This window comes from Lates calcarifer, linkage group LG12 (genome assembly GCF_001640805.2).
Source record: "Lates calcarifer isolate ASB-BC8 linkage group LG12, TLL_Latcal_v3, whole genome shotgun sequence".
Taxonomy (NCBI): domain Eukaryota; kingdom Metazoa; phylum Chordata; class Actinopteri; family Centropomidae; genus Lates; species Lates calcarifer.
Window position 1 is genome coordinate 20,760,617 of NC_066844.1, and position 16,547 is coordinate 20,777,163.

The 16,547-nt window shown below is 40.2% G+C and overlaps 1 protein-coding gene across 4 annotated transcripts; it reads right to left on the bottom strand.

The window, feature by feature from the left end:
* Positions 1-609: 609 nt before the first annotated feature.
* On the bottom strand, positions 610-15,270 carry LOC108898959 (LIM domain and actin-binding protein 1). Of its 4 annotated transcripts, none has more exons than XM_051074202.1 (10): positions 15,155-15,270; positions 11,888-12,030; positions 10,935-10,980; positions 7,047-7,493; positions 4,928-4,982; positions 4,576-4,673; positions 3,710-3,788; positions 3,463-3,494; positions 3,222-3,352; positions 610-3,093 (listed from the first exon to the last, which is right to left on the bottom strand). In XM_051074202.1, the coding sequence occupies exons 2-10, from the start codon at positions 12,007-12,009 to the stop codon at positions 2,016-2,018; spliced, it is 2,088 nt and encodes a 695-aa protein (XP_050930159.1). In that variant the 5' UTR covers positions 12,010-12,030; positions 15,155-15,270; the 3' UTR covers positions 610-2,015. The 4 variants fall into 4 exon arrangements, with proteins under 4 accessions (XP_050930159.1, XP_018554640.1, XP_018554644.1 ...); XM_018699124.2 differs by having other exon boundaries at positions 3,222-3,355; XM_018699128.2 differs by lacking the exons at positions 10,935-10,980; positions 11,888-12,030; positions 15,155-15,270 and adding an exon at positions 8,557-8,769 and having other exon boundaries at positions 3,222-3,355.
* Positions 15,271-16,547: the final 1,277 nt, after the last annotated feature.

Here is a 16,547-nt window from a genome sequence, read left to right on the forward strand (position 1 = left end):
GTGCTGTCTGATGACTTTAAATTTAATTAGATTGTCTTCAGTGTATTTTTTTTTTTTTTATCTTCACTCCCCGCAGTTGGGTATTGCCGTACCATTTTTCTTTTTAGGCATTTAAATTTGGAACCCTTTGTAATCCTTGATAACTGTTCATAGTCCCATGTAAATTGTGGGTTATTGGTGGATATTTAAAAATATTAAATATTTACAGTGGTTTATTATAAGACAAGTATTTGCAGATTAACAGTGATAACCACATAATTTTAACAAGACACTAATGCTGCTCTCTGCAGAAAAGAGTATGGAGATCACAAAGTTAATCAAATAAACTAATTTCTTTGAAGAAGATAGTGTCTATCATCAAGTTAGGAGTGAGCTTTTCCATTGGCTTAATTTCTATCATGACTGGTCTCTTCGCAAATAGAAACTGAACGCCCTTGTCAGCATGAATGACACATAACAACACATAAATTAGAAAGATAATGTAATCTGACTATAGAGTGAAAGTTACAGTATATTGGATTTAAAACAATAATGTCTAGTTCACCTCAATCTGCATGATATCTAAAATAGTTGTTCCTTACCAGACAGAAAATAGCTTTGTAGAAACTCTGGATTTCCTTATTGATACATTTTAATTGTGTTTCAACAACAGTTAAAACAATAATGCCCAATGTGTCAGTGTACAAATTATTATTATTAAAAATATTCTGCAGTGCAAACATATATTCCAGGGCACATTATAAAATACAAAGTGTTACATACAATATAAACTGGATCACATTAGAAAGCATTACAACATAAATCCAGAAGGCCCAAAGAGATGACATATGTTGAGATATTAGACTGAAAGAAAATCAGTAAAAACCTTGACCACTTATATTTTCTACTTTTATTGTAGCTAGAACAGCCCAGGAACAGATTTTGACCAGGAACTGGTTGTAAATTTGTAAATAAATGTGATGCCTTTCATAGTGGAGAAGTGGAGAGGTACTGAGGTTAATTCACAAAGTTCCACCTATGATTAAGAAAACTTCCTTGGAATTTGTCTTTACAGCTCCAGTTGTATTCAGGGAGCCCCCTGCAGGAGTGGAGTTATTAATGTTTGCTGATTGCTCTGAATGAGAATTCTCTTTATCTTCATCTTTATGATTAATCCAGTGCTGGGAAAAGGTAAAGGCTCAATAGAAGTCAAAGCAGTAAACTACATACTATCTGCTGTGTGGTATCTTAACTGGCACAACTTGAGCCAAGGGGAGGAATTCAAAGTAACATCCAACTAGACTAAAAGTAAAATCAGACATAGCAGAAAAGTACTAAGTCACACCATACAAAGGCAGCTGGATGAGTGGGACGGTATAGTCATACCTGAGAGAGGACATATGTACAATGTTGGTTTGGGATCCTAACCCGGAGCGTACTCATGGAGGGTTCTGTTTTGTCTTTGCTTGATTTACACTTTAAAGTAAATTGTAATAAACATAGAAATTTGTTCTCCTGTAACATCTTAAAGACACAGCACTGACGTACCCATTCTGGTATGAGATATTTAGCTATTTTGTGCATTCCAGAAAGGGTAAAACTACACATAATGACTGTTTTTGTCGATGTAGTCCACTACTGCCTGTAATTAAAAAGCACTTTTACGTGCCACATAAAGTACAATGCTTTATGGACATGCTGACCTGTAAATAACTGATGATGCATATAATTTTCAGAAGCCTTGATTGAGTTTAACAGATTCCCACCTTCCAGTATAATCAGTCACATAAAAGCTATTTTAGATATTTATACAGTATATAATTAAAATGTAAAAAAAAAATTTTTTTAAATCAAACATTTGTACTTCAGTAATTAAAGGCAGTTATTAAATCACACACACATCTACTGAATCTCTCATATAACACTAAAATCTGGCAAAGCTAAATTTATGAGCTACTTATAAACTGTGAAAACAAACCTGACACGTGTTATATGATGAATGGACATGGACAATAAGAGGACGATGTGAGATGTTCCTATGAGTCACAGTCCTCCTCCTCGTCATAGTAGCGGTTCCTCTTGATTATATCCTCTGCGCTCATCTCCTCTGCATCACTTCCTTCTTTGTCTTCCTCCCAGAAGCCCACATCCTGGGAGCTGCGGTTCTGTTTTGGCTGCAAAGGTGGAGAAGGAGACGGTGAGATGCCCGGAGAGATGCTTCTCTGGGAGCCCTCCTCTGTCACCATCTTGTCCGCCGCCGCCGATGAGATGTTTTCTTTCTGAGCTTGTTTGTCTTTCTCCTCCCGCTGCTCACGCGGAGTCTCCAGGTTCTCCTCTTCGCTCTGTATTTGAGGCAGCTCCTGTTTTTTCTTCTCCTGCTGCTGCTGCTCTGGTTTATTTTCTTTGGCTGATTTTTCAGATGATGGGTTTTTTTCCTCGAATGATGCTCTCCATTCCTGCAGGGCCTTGAGAGGGCGGCGGCGCTCCCTGGGTCCCAGGCTGGTCGCAGGGGCGGGGTTGGCTGCAATAGTGAAAGGCCGACTGCGCTCCTTCAGGGAAGAGCTCCTCCTCAGGCTCTTCAGTTCAACCCGCTCCGTGCTCAGGAATGGTGACGTTGACTCTTCCTCTGGGGGCCACTTGGCTCTCCAGGGTCGACTCAATCCTGAGGGCGTTCCCTCCGTGACTGGACTGAGCGCCACCATCCCAGAGTGGCTCTCCCCGGCCGAGGGAGGCCAGGCGATCCTGAGTTTGCGCGTCTCTGCCGGCCTCTCCGTAGGCTGCTGTTTCTCGCCGGAGCTGGCCTGTGTCTGCACGCGTGTCTCCAGTAAGGCGGTCATGTCTGTCACCTTTACCTGCGGGGATGTTTCCTCCGTTGGGGTTGGGGTTGTCTCTTTGTCTGAGACACTCTCAGCTGGACGCGTCGCCACTGCTGATTCCTCGGGTTCTTTTGGCTTTACCACTTCTTCACCTTCCTCTCCCTCGGCTCGAGGTTCCCACAGCTCCTTGTGAGGGCGAAGGCCAAAGCCCTCATCGTAGTTGCCTTTGGTTTTAAACAGCTGGCTGAAATGTGGCTTGCAGTAGATATTACCATGCAGGGAGGCATAATTCCCAAGACTAGAAACAGAGAGTAGCAAAGATATTGTTTTGCTTCAGGAGGGGATTATAGCTTCATGAGGAAGTATACTTCATCAAGGCATATGTCAAATAAGAACAGAAGATGTATTTGGCAGTGAGAGACTGACCTGAGCTTTGTGTTGCAGTGAACGCAGCGGAAGCAGCTTTTGTGGTAGACGTGCTGATGAGCCACCAGTCTCTCCAGGGGGTACACAGTTTTTAAACAAGCGATGCACGTCTCCCTCTCCGGCGGGCAGAACTTCTAAACAGACAAATACAGTCACATTTATCCATAATCAGCAAGGGTTGAAATTGGATTTCTACTGATGATTCATGCGTGTCTCCTGCTTGTTGTGATGACTGACTCACCCTGGATGTTTTGGGTGGCTCGCCGCTCTCACCTAAAGTGCATAGAACACACAAAATGTAATTCACTGTTGCTGCTCAGAAGCCACTGAGGAGGGCAATCAAATCAAACTCACTGTAGGTGATTAAGTTATTTGGGTATATTAAGAGTGTAATTTATGTTCTGTTTTGCATTTTATATTACAAGATGTACTGCATAAATAATATCTCAGTGGAAATAATTGTCCTTCAAGTGTCCATCAAGACTCACCATTGCACTCGGGTACAGGTATGTGTTTCTGAGGTGCAGGTGCAGATGTTTTTGGAGCAGGCACCTCTGCAGCCACACCCTGGAGGAAACATGAGGAAAAAAAGAAAACAAACCCTTGCGTTAACTGGCTGACCATTATATGTGTTGCCTATTTCTGGAGTAGTGAGGAAGGAAGAGATTAAAGAAGTAGGAAGGGAGCAAACAATAGATATACATTAACACGAGCAGATGGATTTACAGAGAAAGAACCATAACTTATAAGTACACAATGCTCTGCCCATTACTGTGTAAACTTTGCTTTGGGCTTGTCAAGGATTTGGTCAGTTCATTCAAAACCCTATGCACACACATCCGATTAGTTTAGACCAATGTTTACTCACCTTAATGTTACCAACAATGTTAATTTCTAATGTGTGTGAGCGAACACCAGTAATACAGTTCATACTGTGATGATAATTTAAGTTTGGTGAGACTAAAATGTGTTATTTGTGAAGGATTAAATTCACTTATATGTGATTCAAGAAAGAAAGAATTCAGAGAATCAGTATTAATACACAATATGATATACGAGTAGTAGTTAGATGTTTATAAGATTTTTAACTAATGAGTGAAAAAGGTCATGAACAACATTTGACTGTGGCTTTAAACTGCTGTTCTGATGTAGTTAAGCTTTGTTATTTAATGAAACTGCTTAATATATAATTGTGGGTCTGTAAAACATTTTTATTAAAATTAAAAGGCCCACTGTAAAATCTTAATTTATAACCCACATTTAACACTTCTTTTAATTGTACTTTAGAGATGCTATATGTTTGTAATTATAACTGAATATGTTTTTTAATTCAGCTCCTACTGGGTTAACTCACAGATCGTGTGGTGCCTTGTTTAGAAACAGCAGCCTGGTACTTCGCCATCTTCTCCCTCAGGGACGACGTCTCCAACACTCTGTCAGACACAGACAGGCCTAAAGCAGAGGAGGAGTTCACACTTTTGCTCTGACTGATTCTGCTGCAGTAAAACCCACATGACTACCGTGGCTTCATTTTAGAGACGCAAGCGATGATTACTCATTGGTTTATAGTATTATTCATGATCAATAGACAAGTACTTTTGGGATAAAAAGTAACAGGCTATGAACTGAGAATTCATTTATTTTAATGTTTTTTGTACTTGAGGTCAGTAAATTACTTGTGTGTGCATGAATGTGTTTGTGTTTACCGCTGCGTTGGTCCATGTCGTCTGATGAAGTGCTGCGTAATGTTGTCCTGCCGCCCTGTGAGAGAAAAATAATGGTGGGATCAGAGCCTTACCAAATCACTGCTATAAACTCATGTATGCACCAACCCTGTTGGCAGATATCACTACTACCACCACCAGTATTTATCTATAACCTTATCATTCCAACATTACCAATTCCACAAAAGACAGAAATTGAGAATTATTTATCACAACAGTTGACATAGACTGTAGGTGTAGGTCTGTTTTAGACACCCACTGGTCATGTATGCAAAGCGCTGCCTGAACTGCTTCCCATGCCCACATGACACAGGAGTAATGCACGTCATCAGGGCTGATGTAAATGCATCTCATGCAGGTCAGCACTGTGTTTAGGAGCATGGCTAGAACATGAGTCTGCAGTTTAAAGTGGTTGGAAGATGAGAAGTGGTTGTGTTCTCATAAACATCTGCATTAAATACACATCTTTAACAGAAGAGTAATTTTTTTTAGCACAAAAGAAAAATGAAAGCAACATAAAGATGATGTCCTTTCCAGTCCTCCATTTAATACCTGGTAGGAACTAGAGAGCAGAGAATGTACCTGGACAGACACCAACATGCCTTTGACCTGCAGTTACCAGAAACCAGAACTGTTCCATTTGCACTTTACTGCACAAGAACGAGCTACATATGTGTGCATGCATGCCCACATGTCACCAACACTAATGAGTAAACCAGACCGTTTTCTCTCTGCAGCTATCCTGTACACACACACACACACACACATGCCAAAAAGAATTTTGGCCAATTAAAATGGCCCATTTCTTTCAGGCTGATTCACTGGAGCTCTGGAGTCCTGTTGTGCCACCATCTTCCTCTGCCAAGTGTTACAAAGCTCCCAGCTTGGCCTGTAAATGTTCACCAATATATTTTTCACTTCTTCTTCTCTGGTGGTGACGTAATGGTGTTAGTCATACTACTAAGTACAACTTCCACAATTGGAGAGACTCAACACCATGGCAAAAGCAGCCAAGCGAAAGTGGCATAAAAACCGACGAGACGAGAGCTCTATATTTACTTCCATTTGAATATGAACATTAATTTACAGCTGCTGCACATACACAGAGCTGCACAGAATGACATGCAAAAAAACCACACTAAAACTAAAGGGAGGGACTGTTGAAAAGTCCAGAATACACACTGTGGCTAATGAAAAGTGAGATAAGGACAGTTGCTCTCGAGAGGTGATCCTCTGAAGAATGAAACAGCCCTAGGTCAGGAATGTTCCTGCATTCCTCTGTTGTGGAAGGTGAAGAGTGGAGTGCTTGTTGATTTGGGCTGAGAGGGATGAAGACACAGAGAGAGAGAGAGAGAGAGAGAGAGAGAGAGAGAGAGAGAGAGAGAGAGAGAGTGAAAGGGAAGATAGAAGCGGGGGAAAATCCAGGTAGATTGAAACTACTTCAGACAGTAAAAGAACAGAGAACACTGGGAAGAATGCATCTGAAAAGAAACTGTATGAAACTGTGAGAGTAGGGTCAAAGAGAGGATCTTTGTTGTAGTTCTCAGGCAGTACTGCTGTGTGGGAAAGTTATCATTATGGTCAGTAACAGGTGACTTCTTCTCTCTTTTTGACGTGCATAAACTAATACTGCTACGAGGTATGTAGCAATATGTTTTTTAAATTATAACTGAAGTGGTTTTCCCTCAAAGAAGCAAATTAATCGTGGGTTGTACAAGCCGTTTCAGGTTATGCAATGTTGAGTTAGCTGCATGAGAAAAATATTCTGACTTTCTTCTCAAGAGGGGTCAGTACAATAAATCCCTCCATTGGCACTGTGGTTACAGTTAATGCCTGAGAAACATTGCCAGCAGATGCACAGCTGTCAAAGCGGTCGTTAAAAAAAAGACCTTCAGAGAACTTCATTCATGAGATATTCATGCAGTAAAGTATGACATTAATTAACGCCTAAAGTATGCACAGACTGAGAACTTCTGTGGCAGTTTTGTAGGTACGTAAAAGATGTAATAATCAATAATAAATCAATTTAGAGTTTGTCAAAGCAGTGATGCTCTTCCAGATCAAATCTGTCTGTCTAATGTTATTGACTTTTGTGTTTTACCTTGCTGACTTTGTCCTCTCCCTTCTCAAATTTCATCTTCAGGTTGTTCAGTGGCACTCTGAGCTTTTCATATGAGGCACAGGGGCTGGTTGGAACTTGCTCTTCAAGCTTTTCAGGTCTTTCACTGTGTGTCACCTCATCCCGGTCCATCCCTCTCTGCCCTTCAGCTTTGGGTGCTTCTGGAGCTGCTGAGGGCCGAAGCTGGGCTTGGTCAGCTGCGGGTTCACCTCCCTGAGCTGTCTGCGGGCCGGGGCTCTCTGACGGAAGGGGGTTTTCACTGATAGAGGGAGGCCTGGCGAGGGCAGGTGGCCTACGCTGTATGCTGGACTGGCTCGGAAGGGGGACAGAAGGAGGTTTGCTGCGGTTGTGGTTCTCCGCTTGCTCCCAGCGCTTCTTCAGGGCGTTCAGGTTGCCTGACCGCAGGGAGGGTGTCGCACTCTCGAAAGACTGTGAGAAGAAAAGCAAAATGTAAGCATGCCAAACTTAAAATGAAAACAATTTCACAAACACTGTCAATCAATAGCAATTGTTTCATCCACCATTCATTCTAAATCAGTATATCTGGCCTACATTGTGCCAAACACTCAGCTTAAACCCCAATTCAACACAATGCAATAAAGGAAATGCCGGAGACTGAAGTTGGCTTCACTGACAGATTAGGTGAACAGCTGTTCAAAGTTGGTCCAGGAAACAGATGTTTTGCCACGGCTGCTGAATGCAACGACTGGCTCAAGCAGGGCTGAGCATGCAGGGCAGACTTTTCAGCTACATTCCTTTCCACACGACAACTTCACCTTTCCCAAAAAAAAAAAAGAAAACACTGAGGAGGGCTCTGTTCACCACTCAGCCATTCATGACAACAAAACATGTTGAGAAGCAAACAGCACAACAGAACAACAGGAGGCACACTGCTGCCGTGTGACCTGCAGGAACTTCCTTAAAATTGTAAAAGAGGAATGACACGTTGAAGAAAGAGGATCTGGACATGAGAATAAATCACAATTGTTTAAGTAAAGTAATTAACTAATAAATCTTAGTGAACAGTGTGAGAGCCTTTGTAGAAAAGTTTCCTGGTTGTGGTCAGGTCAGTGAGGAACATTTAAACTCTATGATAACATTATTAAAACCACAATTCCCCCAAAACAACTATGAATACACTTATTTTAGAGGTGGTTAGAGATGACAAACACAAACCTTTAGTTGCAAAAACAAAAAAAAACTCACCTAACAACTACCTTACTGTATTAGTAAAGCAACGGGATCTGGTACATGTAAAAAGTTATATTAGCACATTAACAGAAAGACAAAAAAAGGCCTGACTGAAAAGAAGAAAGAAATGAGAACACAAGCCTGGAGTAAGGCTGAACAAAAGGGACAAAAATCCAAAGTGGACAAAAAAAGGACGCACAATTACTGTCTTTGTGAGGCAAGTCCTGAGTTGGACAGAAAGAACTGGACAGTGACGAAGATTGTTTCCCGTTTTTCTTAAGCAAAAAGAAATAAAAGAAACCTCTGTGAGTGCGATGGAGCGGCCAAACGAGGTGTAACCACAACTAGTCGGCAAGGAAAGTGAGGGTCCTTTGGGTGTTCCTTCTCTACAGGTCAGTGTGCTGAGAGACAGTGAGTGAGAGGTAGAGCTCTCCCAGATGTTAGCAGCTACACAAAATCTGCCTGTAAGAGTTAGCCCAGCCCCTTTAACACCAGGAAAGTGAATGAGAGAGGGAAAGAGAGAGAGTCAGAATACCCAGGAAACCAGAGCAGGAAATGATACATTCAGGGAAAAGTTAACTCTTTGTTTGCTGGGGCTTTGACATTTTTCCACTCTTGGATGACTTCTGAAGGCAATACTATTAAAACACTGTATCTACACAGCACTTATCTGTGCCCAAGTTTTAGATAAGCCAAAGAAATGACACAAAATACGAAATAGGAGACGAAATGGGGGTGAAAAACACCAGGAGAATAAAGGACAAAGGCCATTCAAAAGATCATCACGTGAATGAGTCTAAACAGAGTTTTATACTGAATTTTAAACAGTACTCAGAGAGAGAGAAAGAGAGTGAGAGAGATGGAGCGAGAGACTCAAATGACAGATTCTCGGTAAGCTTGGGGACCATAGATTTCTGAGCTTTGAGAGCAATTTTGTTAATAATCAAACTGACTAAAATTGGGACTGGAGATGAAACTGACATTATTGATGCATGTGCAAAGGCAGTAATAAAGGAAATCACATGCACTGTAAATGTGTGAATGTTCCTCTACAAATCACTCTATATATACTCTAATCTACTGTAAAGATTAAAAAAAAAATTCATTGACTAAGCTCACATATATTTATATAAAATAAATATAAATTCTTATTATGTTGTGACGGTTGAGGCAGGAGCATGCACCATGACAGTAAAACCTTATGTCAATGTGAATTTTAAGAAGTTAAAAAATACAAAAATTGTGATGGTAACTCATTTTAAAACCAAGTTACTACGACAAATGACAATAATGGTGGACAATATGGACAAAACTAATTTCTCTTTCTTCTTAACAGTTATTTTTTTTATGAATAAAGTAAATCTGTATAATTTATTATGATAAACCATTTATTCTAAAAATACATTAATAATAACACTGCATAAAATAGAGGAAAGCATCAAATCAACATCAAATCTTAATCAATTTAAGAAGCCGTAACTGACAAATGCACAGTACTCTTAACAATTTTCTCTCATTTATCCATTTAATTCATCTAATGGACTCACCCCCTCCCTGACACACATTTAGACAGACAGATGGTCTTTTACGCTCTCATTCAAACTCGGCTCAGACACATCAGGACAAGAGTGCTATCCTCAAATATTTTAAACTAGACTTCCACACCCCCTGTAAAAGTGGTATCAGCTCACTTAGTCACAAACTATCGGTTCCCGAAAATGAGTTTAAACTATGATGAATCACAAAATGTGACTTAGTATAAAAAAATGAACTGGACTGGACTGAACTTGAACTTTCATTGCTTAATAAAAATGTGCTTTTACAGCACATTTTAAATTCTGTCTGTTAAATACTGCATCCAGGGGAGGAACACATGAGCCTTACTTTAACAAACCATATCACACATCTACTTCTTGTCATTGTCATTACCAGCCAGATCATTAGACAAAGCTAAGCACTTAAAAGCTAACATTTTTTAAAGCAGCTGGCTCACACACAGTGGGTAACCCCCACTCACAATATTACCCACAGCCACAGTAACATTACCTTATATTTCTTCATGGTATTAGCTGATCAGTAATTCATTTAATCTCAATCCAGGTTTGTTTATCAGTCTTTCACACTGACAAAGCAGCTAACCTACAGTTGGAACTGCAGAGAGCATTGCAAGGGGATTACACTGAAGTAGGATTACGGGTTTGATAGCCTGCCCACTGCAACAAGTGGCCAATGAGAGGTCAGCCAGGACAAGACATTTGGCCCAGACAGTGTGTTGGCATGGTGAGTGTGTGTGTGTGTGTGTGTTTGTGTGTGTGTGTACTCCTTATCTCAACATGCAGTAATTAGTTTAGCACCACTGGCAACTACTGAACAAATGAAGCAAGACATGCGGCACACACACACTTCATTTAATCATTTAGTTTGCTGGGGGAGGCTCATCAACATACTGGGAACATGACGTATCACAGATTTAAAACTGTGGATGGCAATTTATTCACTGATCCATTTAACATTTATGTGAGGAACCTCAAACTTCATTTGTCGGTGCTGTATCAAATTCAGGAACAGCTGTTTGTTATAATTTCATTATTACTAAGTTACAGATGTCTCTGAACTTATGTCGCTGGGAAATTAAATGTTTCTAGCATCCTGCTCAAACAGCTCAGCAGAAATACTTACTCCTTTTTTCTTCTCTGCACTTGACTCCTCAGCAGCTCTCTGGTACCTTAGAGAGATGGAAACAACACTGACCTCTGGTGACTCAAAACAAAACAGAGCATATTTACTTTTCTATCTATTTCATATCTTCTTTCTAGAAGCCTGTGAGGTGTTCAAGAGCATCTACCATTAAACTTTTTTTTTTTTTTTTTTAATTCTAGGTTGTATTTCAATTTTCAGCTTATTTCAATAAGGTTTTAGCTATATTTTTTACACTTTAAGAAGGTAGTATTTTTTTTTACATTTAATGGCAATTTGAATAAAAGTATTCTTTATGTATTTTGAACAAGCACTATGTAATAGAAACACTAAATCATATAATATTGAGAGGCTTTTCATCCTCAGTACATTGTCAGCCAATTCTTAGGGATGATCACTTGCTTCCTGGCTGCAGGAATGAAATACACTTGCAGACTCAGCAACAGTCTGAACCACTGAATCACTGTAGATCAGCGTAGTCCTAAATAGACCTCATATTTACATTTACTCATTTGACACAGGTTTTTATCCAAAGCGACTTACAAGTGAGGTACAACGCTACAGCAGGAGACCTTGAAGTAAGTGCTAAGTACTAAATCTGTTCAATAAGACAAAGTGCAAGGAGATCAGGTAGTAGGTGCTAGTTAGGCATGTTAGGTTGTTAGAGGTGTTAGGAGAGGAGGCGCTCTCAGAACAGATGAGTCTGAAATGGACAAGAAGGAGCAGCCTGAAGTATATTTTGTCCAAAGTATCTTCAGCATAATATGTAAAAAGATTAATGGAATTGGAAATATCATTAAGAGCAGGTGGTAGACATGTGGGCCAAACACAATGACATTACCTGCCAATGTATTTAGCATTATTTTCTTGTATTACAGAGTTTCACAAACAGACAGTAACAGCAAACTCTCATGAAAAACCCAGGTTTTACTCACTTAGAGAAGCGTTCAGCAATGGCATTACTTTTCCCTCTGCCACTGACCAGTGACAGCTCCTTCGCAGTGATACGCAAAGACTGCGTCGCCCAGGACCGCCGATTAAATGGACCACTATCCATCTCTACCAATTTCCTGAATACCTGAAACACAAAAACACCCACTGTAAGCTGTTGTTACTCTCCACTTCTAAATCATTTTCAATTTCTGTATTTGTTGGCAATCAGTTCATTTTTCAGTATATTCTCAGTATAGCAACTTGACATCTTCCAGCTCTCAGCTCTTAAACAATAGAGACCACCCTGCTGAAACTAAAGCATAGCCGCAACAGACAAGATTAAAGAGATAAACAAGGCTAAAATCTATCTTAACATGTACAGGCTCCTCAGAGGTTTGGTGCCTGAGTCCAGGTTTGTGCATGAAGAGGAACTGTCTGCCGTCTGAGATCACTGATTTACAAGTTTATGACATGCTCTCCGCCAGTCTACCTCTTGTCACACCCCCATGACCTGACATACATACCTGACAGTGGATGCACGTACTGTATATACGCTCATACAGTTATGCTGCCAAAGACACGAGTCAACGTGTTCAAACTTGTGCTCCAGTTTGTGCCGCTTGACTGCAAGATGGAGATACAAACTGCAAACCACACATTATCATCATGGGAGGATAACTCTCCTGGGGCAACATTCACAAAGGACCCAGACAGTCTCACAACACACACAATATTTCTTAAACTCAAACAAACCCACATTTAAATAAGTACTATAGAGAAATGAGGAGCCTCTTGTACAGTTCTTGTGTGTATGGGGGCGGGGGGGTCTGAATGTCATGACAATCCCTCGTACACTGCTCAGACAGTATGTTGATAGGCTTATAGACTCAGTAATCATTTCTCTCACTATCTTGGCTTTTTCACTCAGGCGCAACTATTACGTCATCACTCAGATGAAAAGCGATACTGCTGACAAGTGACGTGAGGACTTTGGAACGAACTGAATTTCAACATAACCCTGATTCTGTGCACTCAAAAACACTCAAATACAACTACACCTCTGACTATGTTACCTACTGACATACACAGTTAAATGAATACAATAATTAACTGCATATATTACATATTAACAATACGTGATTATATATAATTGTATGTGATTATTTTCACTCGCTGTCAGGCTGGTGTTAGCATTTCTACATGGGCAGAGGCGGCAGCTGACAAAAGAAAAACCCACATTACACTTAACACAATGACGTGAGGGATGATCCATGACTCAAGTACTTTTATTAGGTTTCTTATGTCCAAGTAGCTTGGGGCTAATTACAGTTGCTACAGGTTTTGAGGCCTGACAGGCAAGATAGTTTACCTTGTCAGCTGATCTATTATGCTATATACAGAACTGGTGCCTGAGTTGAAGAGTAAAAAGCTGTAACTTGATGGACTTGAAATGGCTAAAAGAGCATTTGCCAGTTAATTTCTCTTTTCTACCCTGTTAGTCCTGTTGTAGGATATCAGGGGGCTGGAGTTTATCCCAGCAAGCACTGCATGACAGTCTGGGACAAACCCTGGACAGGTAACTGGTGCATCACAGGGAAAACACAGGTAAACTAAGTTTAGAGTTGCCAGTCCACCTCTTTTGCATATCCTCAAACCACAGATGGTTGAAGGGAGACCAGAGCAACTGAAAAAAACAGGGGGAACACGAACTCCCCATAAGCATAACAAGGGCTGAGAGCTGAAGTGAACTGAACCGAAGTCCCTCTCATTTCAAACGCATTTCAAAAGAGAATAGCTGATTAAACAGAGCCATCATCTGAAAATCAACACCCAGCAGGAAATGTTACTGATTTAAATACAGAAAAGGGTGGGGCTGTAGCATGTTTTTCCTGTATGTAAAAAAAATCGTAATCCTTCAGATTCTGACCTTCTCTTGCATGACCTAGTATGGAAAACAGAGAGTAAACAAACAAAATACTGATACCATATAGTGTACCTTGTTGAAAAACCTTTCCAAGTTGAACATATAACAAAGAGATTTGTGTTTAGCGATAATCAGCTTGAGTTGTTAATGGAACTTCTTTCACATAAGCTAAACATGAAAAATTGAAGCACAGGCTGGAGTATGATTAATAACAGAAATAAAACTGTAACCACATTTTCTACTTTACAGTAACATCGCAGTCAACACTTTCGTTTTGTTCTTTTTTGTATGGCAACAGGTAATGTTATGTTTTATAAGTCATCCCACTATCAGCTTCACATTGCACCAGCATTGACAGCTCCACACCTCCTGGCTCATTAATTGTAGGTGTTACTTCTCTGAAATCAGCTTTGGGAAAAAAGAACATTGACTAAACTGCCATTAATCAGAGGTAACAAAGGTATAAGAAAATGTAAACACCACCTTCACAAAGGTGGCCCGGTTTTGGCCAGGGATGAAATACACTGCAAGCAAAGCCTTGAAACCATTACAGGCTGTCTGAAATATGAGCTTTTGAAATCTGATAATCCAAACACCACCGTTTAGCTCGATTTCCCATCACTTGTTATCAGTGAGGTGGATACTGACCTTTAACCCTCACTTTATGCCAAGTCCAAGTTCTGCTTAACAACAAGTAACCAAACACAGTTGGATACAGTATGACTCACACATTAGGAGGAGTCCGCATAGTTGCTTAATACATGACTGACCTAAGACGCAACTCTTATTTTTAAAAAAGCACAAAGTTGTTTGAATGGAAATACTTGACTTTGAACCGGGGAATCAGTACTGAAACGATGCAATAAAGAGACATGCTTTCTGTTTGAGACTGGCAGCCCTGCTGAGGGGCCAACATGTTATTTGAAGAGCTTTAATTACAGGTGTATAACACTGTAAGCGACTGGACAAGAGCGTCTGTGACTTCTGGTAAAAAGCTGTTCTACAGTTTTATAAATGAAGTTATATACGTTCACATTTCATTTAGTTACAAGTACGTTCTGTTTTTACTTAGGGGTATAAAGAGACAACATGGGCTGAATACAAACTCAGCAGCTGGACAGGTTTAGCATCGATCGTCTCAAGAAACTTCGAGTTCCTTGAGAACAAGACAGAGTATACGCACGTGAGTTATTGTAAAAAAATAAAAATAAAAAAAAAAGTCAACAAATAAATTGAAACAGCCACGGGCATAACCAACTTTTCAAAATACATACTTTCGGTATTTTGATTTGCTAAAGTCGTTTAATCAAGGCTTCTCATGTCCTTGCCTCGAACCTTGTCTTACCTGTGCGAGCTTCCGTTGAGTCACTCTTTCAGCGAAACCTCGAGACACCTGACACTTGCTGCTGCCACCGCGTCACCGCCCGGTGTGGACCGATAGAGGTGGAGTGAACAGAAAGGTGTCATGGGAGTGGAAGAACCCAGTCACGTGACTTTATGGGCCAATGACCTTAGGTATTACGTTACCCCCTACCTGGTACATTTATGCCTTGTGCGGGGCGTAGGTACGTTTGCATACCACCCCCCACCCGAAATTCCTGAGAACGTACTCGCTCTTTTTGTTCAGGTAAAGAGGGAGGGAAAACAGAAGGAGGGCAGCAGACAACCCGAAAAACTAAAGTTTCTTAGCAGTTTGTAGCATTATCAGCTCTTGATTACCCATGGACAGGCAATACATTGCAGTGGATGGTAATAACTTTATTACTACTATTACAACTACAACAACAATAATAAACTTTCTATTAACGTTCATACACAAAAAGCAGCTCAAAGTACTTCATAAAAAAACTGGGGTGATATTAAATCAGTCCATTTAAAAAGAAAGCTCTGAATCAGGCATTTTCATGCTCTTAAAGAGCTAGTGACAGTGTAGGGACAAATGTCATTATGCAACATTAAAATAGGCTTCATTACAGCCAAGTGCCTGCAGAACTATAGATTTCAAACAACAGTAGCTTTGTGAGATCTTGCAGTTCCAACTCTAACCAGAAATAAAGATAGGGTTTCTAGTCCATGGTGCATTTGATGTTTGCATTACATTTACCTTCTAACCTGTCTGTCAGTCCTTGAGCAAGGCAGTGTGTCAAAGGCTGTTGTAGTGAGGTGAACTGATTGCTCTGAACTGGGGCCAAGAGCAATGTTTATGTTAGGTCAGTGGCAGAGTTTTTCAAATTCAGTTTTTCACTGTTATGGTCCCAGCTAACCAAATGATTACACATTTGTCGTTTTCCACTAATCTAAATTTAACAATAACTTTGTCATTCCTAAATGAAGAACAAGGGGTATTTTAGTTTAGTTTTGTCACCAGTTATCTGTATTTTTGGACACAGCCACATTTTAATGTTACTTAACACATAAAAATACACTCAACTGTCAGACAGAGATGTAGACCTAACTAAAACAAATACAATTGAATACAAAAGTCCAGTCCAACATTCATTTTTTGTTCAAACTGTTAAATAGGTGTTGATTCAACTGTACAACCATTTAGGAGGATGTAGTGTATGGTGCTTTTGTCTACCACATTCAAATCAATGAGGGCAGACTACACAACAGACACACCTCAAGTTGCAGCTTCCAAAGGCTGGTTGAATCAACACCTCTTTAACAGTTTCAACAAAAACTGAACATTGTGATCTTCATGAAAGGAGGATTTACTGCAGGATTGTTGTATTAGA